Genomic DNA, 20,908 nt, shown 5'->3' on the forward strand with positions numbered 1-20,908 from the left:
GACAGAAGTTATCTGAGAGCTGGAATAAAATCCTGAAAAGGGAAACTTAAAAGACTCAACCTACTTCACTTATCAAAAGCAGCCCGTGAGGTAGCTAGATCAGAGAGCTGAAACGCCTCCGTGGGAGACAGCATCAGATGGGAGCAACTAATCCAGCTGCAACAGCAGAGCAGGAACCAGAGCTGGAGCTGAAGCTATTTGCATTAGGAATAATTCAATTAACACTTGTGAACCAGAGAAGTTGCCTCATTAATGAGACAAGCTATGACAGAGAAGGTGTGGAAACACCTTGGGTGTGAGTTGGCCGGGCTGTGGTGGACAGCAGCCTCCCGTGCCCCTTGCCTCCCCCTTGTTGCAGAAGTGTGCAGGGTCTAGCCCCACTGCATTGTGCCAGAGCAGCTCTTACCTCGGGGAGGTTTTGAGGCTCTCCGGGTGTGACTGCGGAGCTGGACTTGCTGGCCCCATGCTGCTGCCTGGCTGTGCCACGATGTGCGTCCAGGCTGGGAGGCTGCAGGGGCGCAGAGCGCAGCGTGAAATCATAGAATTCATGGATATCTGCAAAACAGCATGAGAAACATCCACAGGACCGGGGAGGCAGCCTGATGCCCGTGTTCTGTGTGGGGTGCAGCACCTGTGGCTACCCAGTCTGCCCCCAGAGCATCATAAGGCTGAGCCCTCTGTGAGAGGCTGGCACCAAGGTGATGGGCCAGGACAGGGCTCTGCTGGCTTCCCCCCCTTGCTGCGCTGCCCACCATGCCCCGCCCTGCAAGGCAAGAGGTGCAATGGGGTACCTAGCTCAGCATGCAGTGCCCCATGGGTGTGGAAGGCATGGGCATTTCCACGGAACAATGACCACACACTTCACAGGGACTAAGAGCAAACCGCACTCAGCAACATCAATCATAAACCCACCCCATCCCACTCTCCTCCTCCGGGCTGCGCCAGCCCTGTGCATGGTCCCATGTCCCTTCTGCTCTGAGAAGCCTTCTGTGCCAGGTAGCCCCTTCCTGCCTGCCCTGACACAGCCAGGCTTTTCCTTCTCCATTGCTGCTCCCCAGCACCCCTGGCCCGCAAGAAGGGCTCCCTTCCCACGGGGACAGGCAGAGAGAGCACAGGGCACTAGGACAGCAGGCTCACAGTGTACAAGCTCTAAAGCTGATGGCTACAGCCGTGTTATCTCCAGCTCCTTCCCTGATAAATTCCCTCTTTCCACCTGGCACGATACTACCTGTGCACTGCCACAAGCAGATGCCAGGTATCCTCACTCTGGGCTGCAAGGACCTGAGTCTGCTGCTGTAAATCATAGTTGCTCTGGAGAGAGGCATGAGAATGGGATGTCCCAGCCCTCGCTGCTCCAGAGACAGTTACGGGATGACAGCGGGACCTGACGGCAGCTGCTGCCTGGGTGTAGCTCCAGAAGGGCTGTGGGAACCCAGACCCTCTCCTACCCCTGCCAGGAACATTTTACCCTCTCCTGGTCACACGTGGAGGATTGCAGGGAGCAGCAGGGCTGCAGCAGGCTTCACTCCTCCCTAAGGAAGCCCCCACTGCTGCACATTCAGGCAGCTGCCGGCCCCCAGCAGCCCCCAGCTCATCTCCAGATCCAGCACCTCCGTAGGAGCAATGAAAGCCAACGTATCCATTGCAGAAGTGTCAGAAAGGGAACTACATCAAAAGCGAGAAGCTTTTTTACGAAGAAACTGAAAGGTGTAACAAAGAGGGTAAAACATTTGTGGGAGGCACTGAGCCTATTTAGAGAGACCCCACTGGGACATCAGAGCAAATGCACAGCGCCTGGCCGGAGGATACTGTAAAGGCAAAAGGGAGGAAAGCAAGGCTGGACCGCAGGGGAAGGGAGGCTATTAAAAATGAGAAGACATTCATCCAAACAGCTAAAGCTGTGTCCAAATGAGAAAACCAGAAAGGATGGTAAATGCTGCCAGGTTAAAGGTAAAGCTCCAAAAGGTCAGCCAAAAGAGTTTGGTAAACGCCTTGCAAATGGCATAAAAAAGTAATAAATCCCTTCAAGCACCTGGGAAACAGGAAGCCTGGTGGAGCCAGCAAGGCCAAAAAGTCACGGCAGCATAAATAAGCATTCAGAGCAGGGAAAGCCACAGCAGGAACCTGAGTTCATTTTCTGTACCTGTGTCCACTGCAGAGGAGGCTGGTGAGCCCCTCTTCTGCGAGCGACCCCAAGGGCAAGCGGTGGGTCTCAGCTCAAGGGGGCCGTGGCCATTCCTCCGGCGGTCCCTGGGAGCACAGGGATGAAGCGGCTGCACCAGCCCTTCAGTGTGCAATTTCTCACCTGAAACTGTGCCACACCGAGGCACCACAGGGTATTAAATGTCCACTTTATAAAGACTTCCAAAGGAAATCTGGTGAGCGCTGGGCAGTGTAAGCAGGGAAATGCTGAGCCCTGTCTGAGGCTATTTCCCAGGGAGGCTTTCACAAAGCAGGATTACACCCTCAGATGCAAGTGCCCATCCTCTCCCTGTGCTTAACCACATGCCCATACACTGCAGCAGTACATCCATGTTGCAGATGGGACAGGGAGCAGCATCGACCCCCATCATCCAGCTCCCAGGGGCTGCCTGGTGACCTTCCAGCCGCAGGGAAAAAGCTACTATAAATCTCGGCTGTCGGCAGAGTGGCTTTGTGCCCATGGGGAGCCCGGCCAGGCCATGCGGCTGCCCGAGTCCAGAGAGCACCGTGCCACTGCCTGGCGTCGATGCCGCTTTTGGAGCTGCTGCTTCACGCTGCATCACTGCCAGGCTCTGTCCTGTGCCCCGGGAGAAATGGGGCAGCTGGCAATGATGAGAAGAGTGGGAGTCCCCAGATCCACCCACCACACCTGGGGCATCCCCTCTGCAGCCTCCCCAGTGCTGAGCGTGCTGCTGGCAGCCCCTAAAGCCCTCCTAAATCAGACATGAGGTCATGGCAAGCAGTCATCACACAGCCAGACAAATGGGACTTTGTTTTCGTGCAAAAACATCTCTCCCTCTGGTTATAAAAATAGTCATTGCGTAACGGGATAGCAGGAGCTCCTGGCTGCACAGATTACGCTTGGAACGCACGAAACTTCGCAAAAATGAAAACAGGATTTGAACAGCCCCATCGCGGGTGTGCACCACTGCCGGCATCCCTGTTTGTCACCCATCTGCTGCAGGAACACAGCCTTGGGCAGCCAAGCTGGCAGGCGCCTACGGAGCGAGAAGCTTGTCCTTCAAAGCAGCCGCTCTCCACCTCCGAAACCCTCAGCCCATTTTAGATGCTTGCCGGGAGAGGGAATCATTGCTGGCAGCAGGGATTAGAGAAGTTTCAGGACTGGGGGATGGGGTTCAGGCAGCAAAGGGCACGGCCATGACAGGAGTACACTTTAGGACACATGTGCATATGGCATTAAAGATAATTTAAATATATGCTGGTTTCATTAATTTCTTATGGGCATCACAAGTCGCACACAAGTCTGTCTCACCTGTGCACTTTAAGAGCAGTGCTACCTGAAAAGCCTCAGTAAGAAGACATTGTGGTAGCAAAAGATGATGCTGCATGTTCTGTCTTACAGCCCAATTTCTGTTTGATGACAGTATAAATCCACTCTGGATCTAATAAGGAAAAGTAACTCAAGATTTACAGAGATTAGAATTTGTCTAACAATTTCCTCCTGGGGTCAATACATCAAATAAATGTCATTAAATATTTCTTTAGCACCAGCATCCGAGGGCTAATGCAGAGCCCTTGTGCCAGCTGGCACGTGCACTTCCAGAAAATGACATTTCTTCCCTGATGCGTGCACTGTCATCAGCTGCGTCACCGCAGATTTACCCCAAGCAGAAACTCCAGCCTCACACCAGCCTCCCAGCCGCAGCCTGGCTGCCGTAGGGAGGATTCACACCTATGGCCACCACAGTGGAGCTTTCAAGAAAGCTACGAGTTTCCATCCTTGGCTATGGGCTAATTTGCAAGAGGAAGAGTCCTCAGGGCTGGGAATCCTCCAGATTCCTCCAGTTTTCCACCCTGGCTCCTGCAGCCATCTGGTGAAGCCACAACTGCCAGCCCCAGCAGTGCTGTTGGCGAGCTGAGTTCCCAGCTGGAGTTTTGCACCCAGGGAAGCACTGCAGGTCAGCAACAGCCTGCCCTCTCCTCGTGGCTCTGCAGAAGCAGGGCTCTCCAGGAGGAACCTTTTTGGGGGTAAAAGGAGCTGCAGGGGAGGGTTGGGGGCCCTTTGGGCTGCTGGCAGCTGGGGTGGCCAAGTGCATGCAAATCCTCCCTGTCTGCCCAGCTTCGCTGCTGCAAAGGGCACAACGGCCCCTTTCAGCCCTGGCTCCGGGAAGGAAAGGTCAGGGAGCTGCTTCTGCATGTGAACCCCATCCCTCCCGGCAGCACGAGAGAGATGAGGCCAAGCATCAACTCGAGGGGCTCCGGTGAGCAGGGGGAAGGCAGGGCCACAATTGCCCCAGCCCAGCCACAGCGTCTCTGAGCCCAGGCTCCTCGAGCACCCTTTCACCAGGCTGTTTCCCTGCAAGTCATGCGCTTGGCTCTATGGCCTCAGACGCAGGGAAAGAGGGGCCAGGAGGAGGGAGCCAGCATAGCCTGTTTTCCCTCTGCACCGCCAAGGAATTTCTTTTGTGTGGAGCAGGGGTTAGCGCATTCCAGCACAGAGCAGCTCCCACATCACTGCACTGAGGCAGCTGCCGCGGCACCCACGGGGGCAGGAGCCATCCTGGCAGAGTCAGTGTGCCCCGGGGCACGGGTAGCTCCTGGGAGAGGGAGGTGAGTTTGGCATTGTGGTCACAAGGATTTAAAGGGCTGTGTTGTGCTCAGAGGAGTCTGGCAGAAAATGGTGCGTGTGCAGAGCAACACTGGGCACGTTCACGGCAACAGATACATCCAGCCCTGGACACCACACAGGCTTTATCTGAAAATCCCAGCAGATCCTCCCCTGGAGCTGGGCAAACTGGGACTTCTGGAGTCCACAAAACAACTTATTCTTAAAAAAAAAAGCATATGGAAAGCCATATCCCTGGAATTTTTCATGTGGACCAACTTGGAAAGCTCCATGACGTTTGACGCTTCTGGTAACTTTACTATGACATAATGCATTTTGGTGTTCAAACTCAAGCCAGCCAATGCATGTCTTAGGAGAGCATTACCTGTAGGAGCATGCAATATGAGGACAGGGAGGTACCATCCTCTGCATTCATGTTCCCCAGGGGTTGAAAAAAGCAGGCCCATGTTTCTGAAAGGCTGCAAGAAGAGGGACTTCTCCAGGCTGAGACCTCTCTGGAGCCAGAAGCATCTGGCATGGCATGGGGCAGCGAGATGGGAGCCTCTGCGCTGTGAGGCATACCTGCAGCTCTCCTGCAAATCCTCCTCCCTCATATAAACTCTGAACCAACTCCATGACTCTGAGCAAACTTCAGACAGAGACACAGCAGCCCACTGGGAAAAGGGGGGGGGGTGTGTGAAAAGCAAACAAAATAGAAATGCTCCACCACCTTCCCAGAGCTGTCACCATGCTCCAGTGGGTCCAGACCACGGACACTGAATGACCCCAGTGTGTGCCAGCTGTATGCAGGCACAGCGACCGTGCAGCCGGTCACAGCATTGCATGTGTCCATGCACGGATGGAGGAATTCACAAACCCATGCTCTGGGGGGGGTCGGGGGGAGGAGGAAGTAATTAATCCAAATTCCTAGTTAGGTAAACACATCTAGAGAAAGCTCGCTCTGGCACAGGGAACTAATATCCTGTTAAACCAGTTGAAAAGGTCACCAGCAATCAAGAGACACTCCCTTGTGCCAGCATTGACAGGACACCAAGACAGACGGCTTAGAGCAGGGAGCTGGGAAGTCTGTGCAGTGTCCATGTGCCAGCGTTGCAAACTGCAGCCAGCTCAGCTTGTGTGTAGCTCTCTCCAGCTACGCTCTCCCCACAACACTGGGAAAGCTGCTCTCCCCACAGCAGCTTGGGAAAGCTGCTTCACTGCCTTCACACAGCCCTGGGGAGGGCTGGGGGAGCAAACAAAAGCAGCAAGAGGTGTTGGGCTCATGTCAGGTTTGCCAAGGCGATCACAGCCCTGCTGGGGACCGCTGCCTGCAGCATGGGGCTAACCATGGGCTGGGTTGAGAGCAGGTTGTATAAATTTTGAGAGCGCGTTGTATAAATGAAGAGGCAAGAAAGGAGATGCATGCTGGTCTCTTCGGCATGGGGGCCCACTGCCCCAGGGAGCCCTCCCTTGCCACGTGTCTTTGCTGCCGATGGCACAGACATCCCAGCGCAAGCCCTGCACAAGGACATGCTGGGGGTGAAAGCCTCCAGGTAATGGTCCAACAGCAAGAACAAGGAAAGGAGAGAATAAAATAGCTGATGACACACTGCTCATCCCATGGTTGTATTTAATTTTCAATGGATAACCTGAAGCACAGAGGAGCTGCTGGCAACTCAGGGCTCTGCAGGCACAGAAATGGGTCTCTGGCTGCAGAGGTGCGAAGAAAAGGCAAGACCTGCCGAGAGAGGAGAGCAATGGCAAGGGGGAGCGCTAGGGCCGAGACAGCCTTGGGTCAAAACGCACCAAGAATGAGGCACAGACCACGTGTGGAGCTCTGCACTCCAGGGCTCGGGTCCTCCTCTGGGGCGCAGAGCTTCTGGGGTGCTTTCCCTTCCTTCCCAGCAGGGAAACTCGACTTCTCTCCCAGGAGACCCAGGAACGGAAACTGCCAGGGCTGTGTGCACTTCTCTGAGGCCCACAGTGAGTGGGACTTAAGAAGAGGAGCTGAGCAGGAGCTCCTGCGCCCCTCTCGGCACATGGCAGCTTCTCCAAAATTAGTGCCCTAAGTGAACCCGCACAGCCAGGATCTGGTCTGCTGTGGCAGGGAATGGAGCTGAGCAACTTCAGAGTCCAAAACCATTGAATATTGTTTTTCTAAAAAAAATACTTTGCAAAGAAAGTGCATTTTCAAATGACCTTGTTCAGCGAGATAGCCATGCGTCTTGTATGGAGAAGCTGCGTAGTTTGGTGAGACTCCAGCTGTGTTTGTCTAAATCCACATGGAGAACTTTAAGCTGCACTCCAAATGGCATTTTCTGGTGCCCAGCCCCAAGACGAGCCTCGCTGTCAAGCCTGTTTCCTGTATGAAATGGAGCTGCTTGCACAGTGTTACTCGCAAGCGCTCATGCGTCTAAGAGCAAGAAAGGCTAGGATGCCCCAACAGTAGCAGGTTGTGATGAGGCTGAGAAGCGGAGGGAGGAGGGAGGCCCCATGGCGGAGTGTCCTTAGTACGGCAGCAGAGCTGGAAACACAGTGATGGCTGCGCACACACCACACCTGCACTGCGCAGAGGGTGTTCATGGCATTGTAGCATCGTTTAGTGGGTGCTGGATGGATCTGGCATGGCCTGATGAAGGAGGCTTTACCCCTCGTCCACAATCACCCAAGGGAAGAATCCTGTTCATGTTGCAAACACCCAGCAACTGCAGCCCTGACCCCCAGTATCTCCTGCCCAAGCCCTAGAGGGGAAAGACAGCCCAGCTCCCGGGCGTTACAGGCACCCATGTGTTTGCACAGGACGCACCCAGCCTGGTCAGTGCCAGGCACCTGTGCAGGATCAGGCCCCCACGAAAGCCCACTGACCGCAAAGCCCCAGGGACCACACAGCAGGGGCTTACCCAGCAGAGCCTGGAAGAGTTCACTTTGGAAGATGTGCGAGACTTTTCCAATGGAGGCTTTTAGCTCCTGCTCCTCCGGGGACCGCAGGGTGCTTTGGTATCTAGTCAGAATTTCCACTGCCCGTTCAGTGTCTGCAGAGACAACACAGGAGTAACAAGGCATTAACACTGAAAGATGGACAGACATCGTCAGGGAAGGCTTGAGTGCAGCCTTGAAGCAGTGCAAAGGGCTCACCTGGGTAATATCTCAAGTTGCCTTCCAGCTCTGGAAGTCACACAGCCACAAAAGCAGCCTCCTTACACATACCTGGAAGAGCTAACCCTGCCGTGAGGTGCAGAGGGGCCATGGCAGGGAGCTGGGCAGGGGCTGGAAGGGAGGTGGTTCTCCTTGCTGGTCCTCCTCAACCCTGAAAATAGGGGACTAAACCCAGGTTGACTCACTTCCAAAGCTCATGGCACTGGGCAACCTGAGCACCTCTGCCACCTCCCAGGCAGAGAAGCTGTTCAGGAGCTGGACATGTCCCAGTTGTATAGGGCTATGAGTACTACCCCAGGACCTGCAGTCTCCCACATGGGGCCAGATGGCTGCAGCAAAGCTGAGTGTAGCCCCACTCACGTAGCGCAAGATACTGCAAACAGCTCAGCTACATGAGTGGCAAAACTTGGGTTTCTACAGGGTGAAGCCTAAGAATTGCTCCACGCAGCAAGGAGCCTTGGGTCAGCAGGAGACACAGTGGGAAAGGAACATAATGCCTTGGGGTCAGGGAAGGAGGAATGCTGGCCAGGAGGGGAGCTGGAGGCTGCCATGAAGCAATGCTTTGGTTAAAGGCTCGGCTCACCATAGCTGTGATCGCCTACAACAGTGGGGCTGTGATCTCGCTGTGCCAGGACACCTCCATGCTTCTCTGGGCAGATGCCTGGAGCTGCCAGTCCAGCTCCAGCCTCAGATGTGACCCATCTCTCAGGCGGGTGGGGAGCTCCCGTGGACCTTGAGCCCGTCCCAGCCCTATCAGTGAATATTTCCCTTTGTCACCGAGGCCGCCTGCAGACAAAGGGCGTCTGTGTGAGGAGGCGGGGAGCTGTTCTGCCACTGTTGGGGACTCATCTTTTAACCCAGGAACTCATGCAGAAAGGATGACCCTGCTCATCCCAGGGCTCTGGGCAGGGAATTCAGGTCATCGAACAAGGGCGCCTGTGTCTGCTAGGGTGTGTGCCACCTGCTGTCCCAGCTCCCCCGGCTGGCTCCCCTCCCAGCTCCTCCTCGGCCAAAAGGGGAAGGGGGTCCTGCCTGTGTCACCGGCCCACACTGACTCACTGTGGGAGCAGAACAGAGAAAGGAGTTTAGGGAAGCGTGAATAGCTCCTGTTCAGAGCTGGGCTCCACACTAGCTCAGGAAAAGCAGGCACTTCCCAAAGCTCCAGATTTATTGGGCTTTATGGGCATCCCAGCCCTGTGTTATCACAAAGGGCTTCCTTTTCTGCAAGATCAGACAGTGGCTTCAGACACTGTCCAGCATCCCGCGAGCAGGGTTGAGTCATCTTCGCCTGGTCATTCCTGACCTTATCAGCAGAAGCTAAAGAAGCAGGTGGAGAACTGGGGCCACCACATCAGGACACAAAGACTGCGAACCTGGTGTGAACATCCCATCCCACCCCAGTCCAGGCTGCACAGAAAAAGCAACATGCACCCTGTGCTGACCCCTGTGCTGCTGGCCACCACCAGCACCAGGTGACAGCCAGCTGGAGCAGGGGAGTGTTGGCACTGGACCGCCAAACCCAGGGAGGTGCTGTGCCCCCAGCACATGGGAGAGACTAGAGCACCCTTCCTGCAGCACCCAAGAAAAAGCACGTGGTGTCTGGGGCCCATCTCACCATGTCTCAAGGTGCAAGTCCCACTTACAGGAGGTCCTTCCTCGCAGGGCCCACAACCCTATACCTGCTATCCCCATGGCACCCAAGGGTGCTGCAAGCACAGCATCCCATAGCTACCCACTCCGAGCCACAGTGGTACAAAGACATGTCCTACAGCCCAGAGAGCGTGTGAAGCCAGGGCACCCGGTCATCAGGTCTCAACCCCGGGGGTGCACCGGGCAGGGCGGCCCGGCCTATGGCGGGGAGGGAAGGAGGGAGGGAAGGTGGGAAGGAGGGAAGGTGGGAGGGAAGGTGGGAGGGAAGGTGGGAGGGAGGGCGGGCGGGAGCTGCCCGGCAGGAGCGCGGGGCAGCGGGTGCAATCCCGGTGCCGGTACCGGCAGGGCAGACACTTGTTGAGCGCGGTGGGCCGCGGTGCCCGGGGCTGCGGGGCAGGGCAGGGCGCTCCTTACCTTCCCGGCGGATCATCGCTCCGCCGCGGCCGGCGGCCGCTCCGGTCGGTGCCAGCCCGCAAGCGGCCGAGCCACCGCCCGCCCCGCGGGAACCGGCCGAGGAGCCGCCCTCCCGCCCGCCTCCCGCCGGCACCGCCCCGGCACCGAGAGCGAGCCCACACCCAGGCGCACCCGCTAGCTCTGCCCCGGGGCGCGGCTGCTCGGAGCCCGCCGGGCTACCGGGGCGGCTCGGCGTGCGCACCCCGCCCCGGGAACCCCGTCAGGCACGCCCGGCTCCGGCCTCCCCTCCCTCCTCGCTGCGGAGGGCCCGGCCCGGAGGAGCCGCTCGGCCCCCGGCACCGCTTCCCCGCGCTGTCACTAGATGGCACGGACGCGCCGCGGATCCCCGCCTGCCCCGGGCCGGTACCGGCTGGGCTGCGCCTGCCCCGGGGCCGGCAGCGCTCCCGGCAGCCGGGACCTGCGGGTAAAGGTAGGGGGGTGCAGGGGAGCGCGAAAGGGGGAGGAAGCAGTTATGCCCAACTCACCCCTTCGGGGTCTGTCTACCGCTCCGCTGATTTATTGACATAAATAGGTAGGAACAAGTGAAACTGACCCGACCCCCTTTTCCAAGTTCAAGGCCCAGCTGCAAAGTGACCGACGCTGAGTCTCACCGCTCCCCTTTGTAGCCTTGCAGCAGCAGGAGCGCGACCATGGTCCTGCCAGCCCCAGACACGACACCCTCCACCCCCAACCCCTGCTCCCTTTCCCCCCAGAGCAGCAGGCACTAACTACTGCATGGGGTGCCAGCACCCTGGCCCGCAAGCATGAAGCCAGCAGCAGCAGGGGCAGGACTTGTGTCCAGCATGGGGGTGAGAAGAGGTCACCTCCCCTCCCCCGCCATCTTGTGAAAAGCTACCCCACCATACCTCCTCAAGCCACGGGGCAGGGCAGCCCCCAGGGCAGCATCACTTTAAACAAGGTTTCCCATCACTGGCTGCAGAGCTGCTGATGACAGGCAGAGGCTGCCCTTTCCCTGCACCGAACAGCAACTCAAATCTCCACTAGCGTCCAAACCCCTGGGCAGAGGTCTTAGCCCCAGCTCTGCTGGGTAACTACTCAGCCCCCAGGCACAAGCCAGCCCCAGGAAACCTCTGCAAAGGCTCCGGTGTCTTGCTGCCAGTGGGAACTGGGAACCCCGTTCCAGGTCTTTTCAGCTGAGGGCAGTTGCACACCACACAAGGAGCCAGGAAGGCTACAGGGGACAGGAAGCTCAGGAAGGAGTCTGCAAGGGAAAGGAGCCTCGAAGCTGGCCTGAGGAGTGCTCCCCACTTGAGCTGGGCAGGGCTCTGGCTGCCCCTCTCCATGGCTGATGCAGGCCAGAGGGGTCACTCTTGCATCAAGCTGTTGATCTTTGTGAGCAGCACGTCTGTCTCGGACTCTGGGGAGACAGAGAGAAAAAACAGTCATTGCAGGCAGCCACCATTCCGCAGTGACAGGCGGAGCAGCCTGAAAAGCAGGTTTGAGGAGACCTGGGGAATGTGGGATTCCCCAGTGCTGTCCCACAGGGCTGTTTGCTCAGAGCAGGACAGGAACTCCCTGGTCTGGGATTCCCTTCCCTCCCCTGGCCGTCCCAAACCACTCTGTCATGTTCAGCTGGAGAAAGCTGCCTGCCTGCCAGGGAGAGTCCTGCAGGCACAGCCTAGCTCCGAGGGAGGGGAGCTTCCATCTGTGCGCACTCACCCACTGGCCGTCTTCTCTGGGAGCATTTCCTAGGAGATGGAATAGGATTGACGTTAGCATGTCAGTCTGGCCTCCCCCTTCCCTCCCCTGAGCTCCCAGCTGGACACTGTGGGGCCCCACAGGGATCTGCTCTCAGTACCTGCAGCACTGGTAAAGGAGCAGGGCCAATGTCCCCCAGCCTCAGCCTACCAAGCCCTGGGGTGCAGAGCGAGCTATTTAGTGTGAACTAAGGCATCCAGCAGCTCAAGGAAGGGTCAGGCCAGATTTTTAGCTGCAGCCTGGTGATAAAAGCTGCCTCCACACATTGCTGTCTCACTTAGCCAGACAGGAGAAGGACCCTCCAGGATGTGAGTCCAGAGAGGGGTGGCAGCAGATACAACTGGGTTTGGGTATGTACCAGTCACCCAGGGCACACTAAAGCTTCCCCCAACAAACGTGCCCCGGAAGGGGGAAAGGGATCAAACGTACTTCAGCAAGAGGAAGGCCCAGAGGATGGCAAGGAAGGAAGTGCAGTCTACAACAATCCAGATCATGAGGTACGTGCTGCTGGGCTGCAAGGCAACAAGACAAGCCATGAACACCAGCCAGGGATGGTGTGCTAGTGGCACAGCCCAGCCTGCTGTGCCAGCAGTCCCTTCTCCAGGGTCACATGTTCCCATGCCAGCACAGCACTGAGCAAAAGCCACCCTCCAGGCAGCTGGCTGCCCAGGGCTGCTGCAAAAAGGGACCCACAAGTGCCTGGGGCACAGGGCTGTGGGGAAGGGTGAAGGATGGAGGGGTCACTTACGAGCAGCCAGATGGGGTGTTTCATCTCCTTCAGCACCTGGCAGGCGTTGGTGGTGACAGAGCTCACCCCAGAGCACCACAGCACGGAGAAGAGCCAGGGCTGGTTCACCACGTACAAGTTGACAGAGATGTTGTCCTGGCGGTACTGCCTGCATAGGGACAGTTGTGCTCAGAGCAGCAGACAGCAGGGTGCCGGCACACTCAGCATACAGCCAGAGAGGACTGTACGTCTGGGATGTGATCCAGCGTTTGCAGCCACACGGAGCAACTGTCTGGAGAGCCAGACCCAGGGCATACTTGCTGGCAAGGCAGGAGGACTGCAGCCAGCTCCATCCCCTGCACCAGCCCTGCCTGATAAGGCATGCTTGTCCGCAAGGCTGTAGCACACACCCTGCCCTTCCCAGCAGTGCACCAGCACTCACCGTCAGCTGGCCCTCACCTCTGCTGGCCCCTGGGACAGTGCCCAGGCCCCACAGCCCACAGCTCCCAGGCTCCTGGGCTCAGGGCTCTCACCTGATCTCCTCAGAGCTCATGTCCTGGTAGGGCAGATTGACATGCAGCAGTGGCTCCTTCTCATTCTGGTGTCTCTTCCGGCCATAAACTTGCTGAACGCCTGGGGCTTGCTGTTTGACCTGTTCCCTGAACCCATCTGGCAGCCAGAGGACCTAGGCAAGAGCCAGAGAGCACATGCAGAGGAGAGGTGCTCCAGAGAGCTTGCTCTCTTCCGATATTTCCTTGCAGGTCCACATGGCCTGCTCAGACAGCTGCTTCCTGTCCCCCCCTTCTCCATGCTCAGCTCCTCCATGAGGATCTCAGCCAGGACAGTCTCCTAAGAGCTTGTCCCAGCCAAGAAGTAAGCACAACAGACCCCACTGAGGGGGGAAAGCAGATCCAGCCTAAGAAAGCTGCAGCAGTTATGTCCTTTCTGGGTCCCTGAATGCTTCAAGCAGTGCATCCTTTTGGCCCCAACTCTGCAGCAACAATGCACCTTGGATCAACACTACAGTACAAGTCTTTGCTGTGTCCTCTCCTGCTCTGCATTCCCAAAAAACCAAGAAGGGAAAGCGATTTGGGTGCTAATTCATCCCCTCAGGGCAGCACGTGTCCTGTGCGGCAGAGGTTGGAAGAAGTGCAAAGGCAACACAGGAGGTTGCAGCAGGAGTTCAAGAGCTGCAGGAAGAGGTGTGGTGCAGCACGGGGAGGGGGAAGCCTAAGCATTTTTTTCCTGCTCTTGCTGTTGGTCCCCTCCCTACACTGAGTCACTGTTCACACACCAGGGTGGCCAGTGCTAGGGAATCAGAGTATGTGGAGGGGTCTGAAGCTGTAGGCATTAACCCCTAATTATTGGCAACTTCTCCCAGCTAGAGAACCCCATGCCTGGACAGGGTTGCCCAGCAGGGATCACATATGGGTATTTGGTGTATGGGGTGGCAGGGATGCTCAGTGGGGTTGGCAGGGCAGCTCCCGCCACAGCAGGGGTGTGACAGCAGGGCCCGTCAGTGCTGGGGTGGTGGCCAGCTCACCTGCTGTAGTGGGATGCCTGACTGTAAGATCACTTCCAGGGTGGCATTGACGAAGCTCTGGTAGTCACTGTGGTTCTCAGGCCGGAGGTCAAACATGATGGAGATATTGCTCTGCTTGGCTGCCTTTAGCACCTCTTCCAGGGATGGGATTCTCTGTTTAGTCACCTGGTCGCGATCATCAGCAGAAAGACTCTGCACAGTGGGAAATGGCCTCCGCTGCGACAGTGAGAGTTAGTCATCATAGGCAGACCCCCCGTAAGCTTCCACCTCCCAAACTGGTGCCTGTCTCTGGCTCTCAGTTTCCTACACTGGCCTCTCCACATGCTCTCCAGTGCAGACAGGCACAGGGGTCCTTCCCTTGCACATCCACGGGGCACCTCTACCCTTCTCCCCACTAACAGCACAGTTCAAGCAGCCCCAACACCTTGGGCATTCAGAGCAGCTCAACAGTTGGTTAGTCACCTTTTGGGTAGAGCCTTGCCACAGCTGCCTCCAAGCCCAGGCAGGCTGTGCAGCTCAGAGCAAACGCATGAGACATCTCCCCTCAAACCAGCCTCCTCCGTGACTCAGCTGAGGAGCCAGAACAAACCCCAGCTTGGGGCATAACCGCACCCAAGGGATTCGTGCAGGTGTGGAAGTGCTTCTGCACCCTGTCCAGGTGTCTGCCAGGACCAGTGCTGCAGAGGGAACCTTCCCCAGGGCAGGGCTCATGCTTCACTCACAAATGCACCCATCCCTGACCAGCCACCCCAGGGGCATCCTGACCTCCAGGAACCAGCTGCCAGCATCCAGCTGCTGGAGGTCTGTCCAGTTGAAGGCGGTGCTGTTCAGGGCAGCCCTCTCAGGGAACACAGCCTGCACATTGGTGGTCCTGGTGAGTTCCTCGTCATGCATGAGGAATGGGACCCCGTCAGCACTGGCAAAGGAGAAGAGAGGGAAGCTCTGTGTTGCAAGCTGTTTGTCCCCTATCCCTGCCCTGGCATTTCTGCCCCATCCCAGCCACCCTGCTAGGGTAATCCCTACGCTTATGCCTACTTGTGGTCATCTACGCAAAAAGGTGAGTGTCTGGAAAGCACAGAGCACCTAGAGACCAAGCCAGGAACCAAGTAGTTCCTTGCTCACTGCAACAGCTGTCCCCATAGTAGGATTGCATGAGATGAACTAGAACCAGGGTCTGTTTTCCAAGCAGTGCCCCTCCCCTGACAGTGCCTCCCTCCTAACGCCCTGGAAAGCAACCTGCTTGGGGAAGACAGAAACCCAGTACCTTTCCCAGATCGTTGGGACACCAAGCTGGAGCCAGCCCCATACTGGGAAGGTGGGAATGGCAGAGTCCTTTGAACAGGGCTGCCTCCAAATGCAGGCTATATCAGTCCTCCAGGTGTGTTCCAGAACACCCCACATGGAAGGTGACATCCCAGGATATACAGGCCCCTTCCTCCAAGTCCCTGCTTGCCCCTTTACCTCACCATGACGTCTGTCTCAAAGACTTGCACATCACAGTCCACCGCCCTGCGCAGCGACATGAGGGTGTTTTCAGGGGCCAGCTGGAAAAGGAACAGTGTTAGTGCAGAGGCACAGGCCGGAAGGGGCAGGAGGCAGGCACTCACCCTGCCTGGCTGCACTCAGCAGCATGGCTGTGTTCTACGGCAACCACAATGAGACTGGGGTGACCCTGGTAGGGTGGGGGATGGAAAAGGGCTGGGTGCAGACAGCCGGAGCCTGCCTAGTCCCTGCTTCCCAGCCCACAATACACAATCAGGCTTTCTGCTGAGAGTTGCCTGTTCCTGGTCCAGCAGCACTCAGCAAGCAGCTCTGCCCTGTGGCTGCTGTGCCCACCCTCCTCATCCTGTGCTCACCCATCCTCCAGCCCTGTGCTGCCCTGGCTGGTGTGGGGGACCCCTCTCTACTGGGCTGGCTAGAGCTTGTCCAGGCCTGCAGCAGCAAGGGTCTGATGCCCGTGCCCCATGGCCAGGCACAGCCTAGCTTTTGCTGGCAGACCAGCCTGCCCCATCCACCCTGACCACTGTGCCAGAACACTGCCAGTGCTGGTCGCTCACCATGGGGGCTCCTCGGTGGCCAACCAGGGCTGGCTTGGGGGGCAGCTGGTTCCCCTCCATGATGCAAGGGGAGGTGATTCCCAGGGGAGCCAGATACAGTGCGATCATCACTGCACAGTACACAAGCAGCAGAAACACCTTGAGACCTGCAGGTAGACACAGAGAAGACAGATGAGTGAGGTACAGAGGAAGTATTTTGCAGGCCGTTAGTAATAAGCCAAGGCTGCTTCACCTGGCATTAACTTATGGTTGCCTTAGGTCAGGCATTGCATCCCCAGCCTCAGAAACACTGCAGATTTATTCTTGGCCCACTATATGTCCTTGCACCCCAACGCAGCACCTCTGCAGTACTCAGTCTGCCATCCATAGCCCTCCTTCAGCTGCAAAGCAGTGAGGGCTGAAGCTGCACCAAGGGCTGGGCATGAGAAGCAGCAACCAAGAGTAGGCATTACTACCAGACTAAGTCCTGGGGACCTGCTCCCACTGCACCGATGCTCTCTGTGCACCGCTCTGCCACCCCTGCCGCTCAGTTGGGTGGTAGGAAGCAAAGCACCAGCCAAGGGGCGGGGTGGAGACCTTAGAGGGGGATTACCTGTGTTGCGGGTGCGGTAGATGAAGCTGGCCAGGGGCCAGGCAAGGAATGTCATTCCCCCCACGATTCCAATGTGCAGGAAGGGACCTGTTGCCTGGGGAGGCAAAGGCATGGTGTCAGCCAGCACCAGCCCAGCCCCTGTCCCCAAAATCCACATGCTGCAATGCCAGGGATCTGCCACTGCAGCCAGCACCGCTGGAAGAGCCACAGCACCAGGGAGGGAAGGACAGGTTCCTGGGGGGACTGAACGGACTCCTCACTCCAGTCCAGTCACCGTTCATCACCCTGACTGCAGCTGCTCCAGGCAGGACTGCAAGAGCAGGAGGAGCACCTTGCCTGGCCAGGCAGCAGAAGTCAAGGGCAGGGAGTTAACCCCCATGGCACACAGCCATGCTTGGGGCTCCAGCTACCACCCTTCAGCTCATCCCCACAGGCCACATCCTGGGTACAGCGGGGGAGTCTCTGGTATTGAGGTGACTCACCTGCAGGGAGATACGTGCACTTCTCCACTCCTCCGCCCACTTTATTCCCAGCCCTGTGAAGGCTGCAGCCACCACCAGGGCAGTTAAGATCAGCAGGGTCTGTGGGGCAGGGCACAGGGCAGTTAGGGGAGCACACAGCATCCTGCAGACCAGCTGGTCTCTGCCCTGGCAGGGCTGGCAGAGTCCTCCTCATCCTTTCTTCCTGAGCCCCTGCAAGTCCTGAAACCCCGATTCCCCCATCTGGGTTTGCAGCTGAGCTCTGTATGAGCTCTGCTCGTTTTGAGCAAGGGGAATATTCCCATCTGAGAGATGTGTGGCTGGGGGACTAACAGCTGCAGCCCAGCTCAGCAGGGACATACAGCCACTCAGTGGGGTCACAGCAGCCATATGCAGTCCCAGTAGGCTGGTCACAGCTTCCCAAGGTGCAAGGGCAGCCAGAGCAGGCACCATCTCCCTGCACCCCCAGTCTCTCACCTTGTGCAGCCAGTGTAGCTTCAAGGGCTGGCCGCAGAGCTGCAAGCACAAAGCAAGGACCTGTGAGAAGAACAAGGAGATGTCACAGCTGGGTTGTACCCCACACCTCAGCCCTCTGAGGGCACAGGACTCGGCCACAGGAGCTCTGGCCCACTGACACAGGCAGGGTCTCTGGCCATGCTCAGGCTAACACAGCTCCAGCAGGCCACCAGCGGGCTCCACCTGGCTCTGCAAAGGGCATGGCAGACAGTCTGTGCTCAGTACAGCTCCCTACCCCCACTAGCCCAGGCAGGATCAGTGGGGCTCACCAGCAGCACAGCTGAGTAAGTGATCAGCATGGCCGTAGCTATGAGCAGGACCAGGGACCAGTCTAGCCACAACTTCCTCTGCCTGAAGATGAACCTGCCAACAAAGGGGACAGTCAGAGGGGCAGGGGGTACATGGGGAGCAAGGCTGGATGTGGGATCCTACTCACTCATTGAAGTTGTGGAAATCATTGAGGATGACGATGGCGAAGTAGACCCACACCAGTGTGAAGAGGAAGACACAGAAGAGGAAAAGGAACCAGCTGCAGTCACACTGAAAGCCAGAGATGACAGCTACGATACACCTGCAGGGCACCTAGCCCCTGGCCAGGTTGCTGAGACCCCTGGAGAGCACCCAGCCTGCAGCAGGGTGCACAGGGCGTCACAGCAGGCACTGGCCTCATGGGTCCAGGCACTGAGCTGCCCCATGGAGAGGGAACAGAGCTCCCCAGGAGAGCTTTTTTGGCTGGACCCATGCTACGGAAAGATGGACCAGCATCTCCTTCAACAAGCTAAAAAGCTGCCTATGCCAGGCTGGGGAGGACAGCCCCTGTGGCAGGACTGCCTCCTTTCCCATGCAGCAGCCCCTGGGAGCAGGCTGGGACTTTGGACATGGGAAGGGGCAGGGAGCCAGGTCCTGTTCCCTTCTAGCTGGGTGATCTGTGGGCTGGGCAGAGAGGGGTGCTGTGCCTCAGAGCTGCCATTGCAGCAGTGAGCCTGCAGACTGCTCCTGCCTGCCCAGCCAAAGCCAGGTCCAGCTTCAGGGTCTCCAGCCCCCCGCCCTGCGTACACAGGGAGGTGAGTGGTACCACAGGTGCTGAATGGGACACCTGGCAGCCCGGACCAGCTCACACATTCCAGGCAAGACGGGACAAGCAGCAGCACAGCCGCTCCCATGGGAGTTGGAGACCTCAGAGAATCCCAGGGCCTCACCCCTCCCAGATTACAAATTGCCAGGGACACCCCCTTCCAGCACCCCATCAGTGGGGGCCACACCCAGCTCAGGAACCATGACTCCCACGTGCCTTGCCAGGCACTCAGCGCCCCAGGACCTGCCCGCCACGCTCAGCCCTCAGGGAGCACAGCACTCTTCTCCAGGCACACGAGCCCTGCCGCAGACACATGCTCAGCTGGGCAGGGGATGGCCATGGCTCGGCCTCGCTGCTGCCAGCGTGCTGCTCTACCCTTCTTGTCACCCAGTGGGAACAGACAGCTCACCCTCTCACCTTCTCACTGCTCCAGGCTAGGGCAGTCTCTGGACAGAGAGGGTGCCAGGCAGCACCCCAGCTCTCTTGGGGCTCAGCACTGGGAAGCAGGACCAGTGGCAAGGGCTCAGCAGCTCAATGCCTGGGCTGAGTGCCCCAGCCGGAGCCCTTCCCCACCCCAGCCCACACTCTGAGCCTCCCACGCAGGGGCTGGCCAGCCCCAGCTCAGCATCACCCATGGTATCACCTTGGTGGTTCTCAGGCCCTTCCTCTTCTCCTTCTTGGCAGTGATCCACTGGCAGCTGTAGAGGCAGAGCAGGCAGGTGGCACAGGGGCGGCAGCAGCCAGGGGCGTCTGCCATAGCGCCAGGCTGTCCCAGGCCAAAGGTTAGGTGTCCTGTGGGGGTGCACACAGTGTGTTGGCACAGACCTCCCAAGACACACTACCCCCTGCCCGGTGGGGATGGGGCATTGCAGCATCCTGGGTCCAGGTACCCTGGCAAGCGGCTGCCCCAGAGCCCTGGGAGGCAGTGGGGCTGCTGGCCGTGTTCCCAGGCAAGGCGTGGTGCCAGGGAAAGCGGGAGCACAGGGAGCAGCCCAACCTGTTCAGCAGGCTACCCTGGGACCCTTCACTCAATGAGCTGGAGCAACCCCAGAGCTGGTAGGGAGCAGGGCCTGCTCCCCAGCCCAGGGTTTGGCACTCCACCTGGGAGTCAAGGGCACTGTGCAGGCTCCAGGGGCCGGCAGCCTTGCCGGCCAGCTTTACACAACCTTGCACCCAGGCTCCCCAGGAGTAGCCCAGCTGCAAGGACCATGCAGCCCCATGCCGCAGCCCAGGGCTCCTGCTGCGCAGCTGGGGTTATGTGCAACAGCCTGGGAAGTACTCATCCTCCTCCCTAAGCCCAGGTCCCTGCTGAGGCAGCACCATCCTGGCAGCCCTCCAGCTCAGCTCACCCAGCGAAGGGTCCCCAGGGAGGCTGGAGGAGCTGCAGCTGAGCAGGCGCGGGATGGTTGTTGGTCCAAGTGCTGTGGGGGGCGGGGGGCAGAGCGGCAGTTATAGGGGGAAACCCATTGGTACAGTCACGGACACACAGGTTGGGTGCAGGGCTACCACTGGGTTTCCCCACGCACTGAGAAGGGGAGAGGGCCAGGACACTTTGCTGTGGTCCCCAAATTCCTGGTGCTCAGCTGGAAGAAGCAGGGAGCCCCAAACAAGGTCTCCCTTTATCCACTCCGAGAAACCCATGTTTGTTACCACTTGCCCTGCTGTGGAGTTACTCCCTCTCCTCATCTCAACATCCCCGAGAGGCCAGGCACCCCACGCAACACTATCACCCCACAGATTAAGCCAGGCTCTCATTTCACTATGACCACTGAGCCAGGCATGGGAGCCAGCTGACCACATCCTCCCACCCACATCCTCTCCAATGTTGGGGGCAAGGTTGTGTCTAGCAGGGCTGTGTCCCATCCCAACCTGGACCCTGGAGAGGGGGAGCAGAGCTAGCCCAGGCCCTCCCAGCCCCAGCCAGCCACACCAGAGTGGCTCTGCCATACCCCGGCTATGGCCAAGGTCAGCCTGGTCTCCCCCTGTGATACAGCAGGGCCCCAGCATGGCACCTCCCTCCCAAATACCACCAGTATGTTGGTCTCCAGGGCTGGGGTGCAGAGCTTCCCCCAGGACCCACACAGAGCCGTGGCTGCTGCGGCACACACAGCCAGGTACCAACCCAAGAGCAGGACCCCTAACCTGTCCAGCCAGCTTCTGCAGGCTGGGGGAG

General features: G+C 58.3%; 1 protein-coding gene across 1 annotated transcript; it reads right to left on the reverse strand.

Annotated features, from left to right (window-relative positions):
* Nucleotides 1-10,594: 10,594 nt before the first annotated feature.
* GDPD2 (glycerophosphodiester phosphodiesterase domain containing 2) lies at nucleotides 10,595-19,492 on the reverse strand. The gene is made up of 15 exons (XM_075513071.1): nucleotides 19,379-19,492; nucleotides 18,097-18,200; nucleotides 17,930-18,023; nucleotides 17,622-17,681; nucleotides 17,148-17,246; nucleotides 16,666-16,759; nucleotides 16,074-16,219; nucleotides 15,478-15,560; nucleotides 14,782-14,932; nucleotides 14,017-14,232; nucleotides 13,007-13,158; nucleotides 12,495-12,642; nucleotides 12,176-12,258; nucleotides 11,708-11,736; nucleotides 10,595-11,405 (listed from the first exon to the last, which is right to left on the reverse strand). Exons 1-15 carry the CDS (start codon nucleotides 19,490-19,492, stop codon nucleotides 11,353-11,355), a joined length of 1,626 nt encoding a protein of 541 aa, XP_075369186.1. The 3' UTR covers nucleotides 10,595-11,352.
* Between the last annotated feature and the right edge of the window lie 1,416 nt (nucleotides 19,493-20,908).

This window comes from Mycteria americana, chromosome 10 (assembly GCF_035582795.1).
Source record: "Mycteria americana isolate JAX WOST 10 ecotype Jacksonville Zoo and Gardens chromosome 10, USCA_MyAme_1.0, whole genome shotgun sequence".
NCBI lineage: Eukaryota > Metazoa > Chordata > Aves > Ciconiiformes > Ciconiidae > Mycteria > Mycteria americana.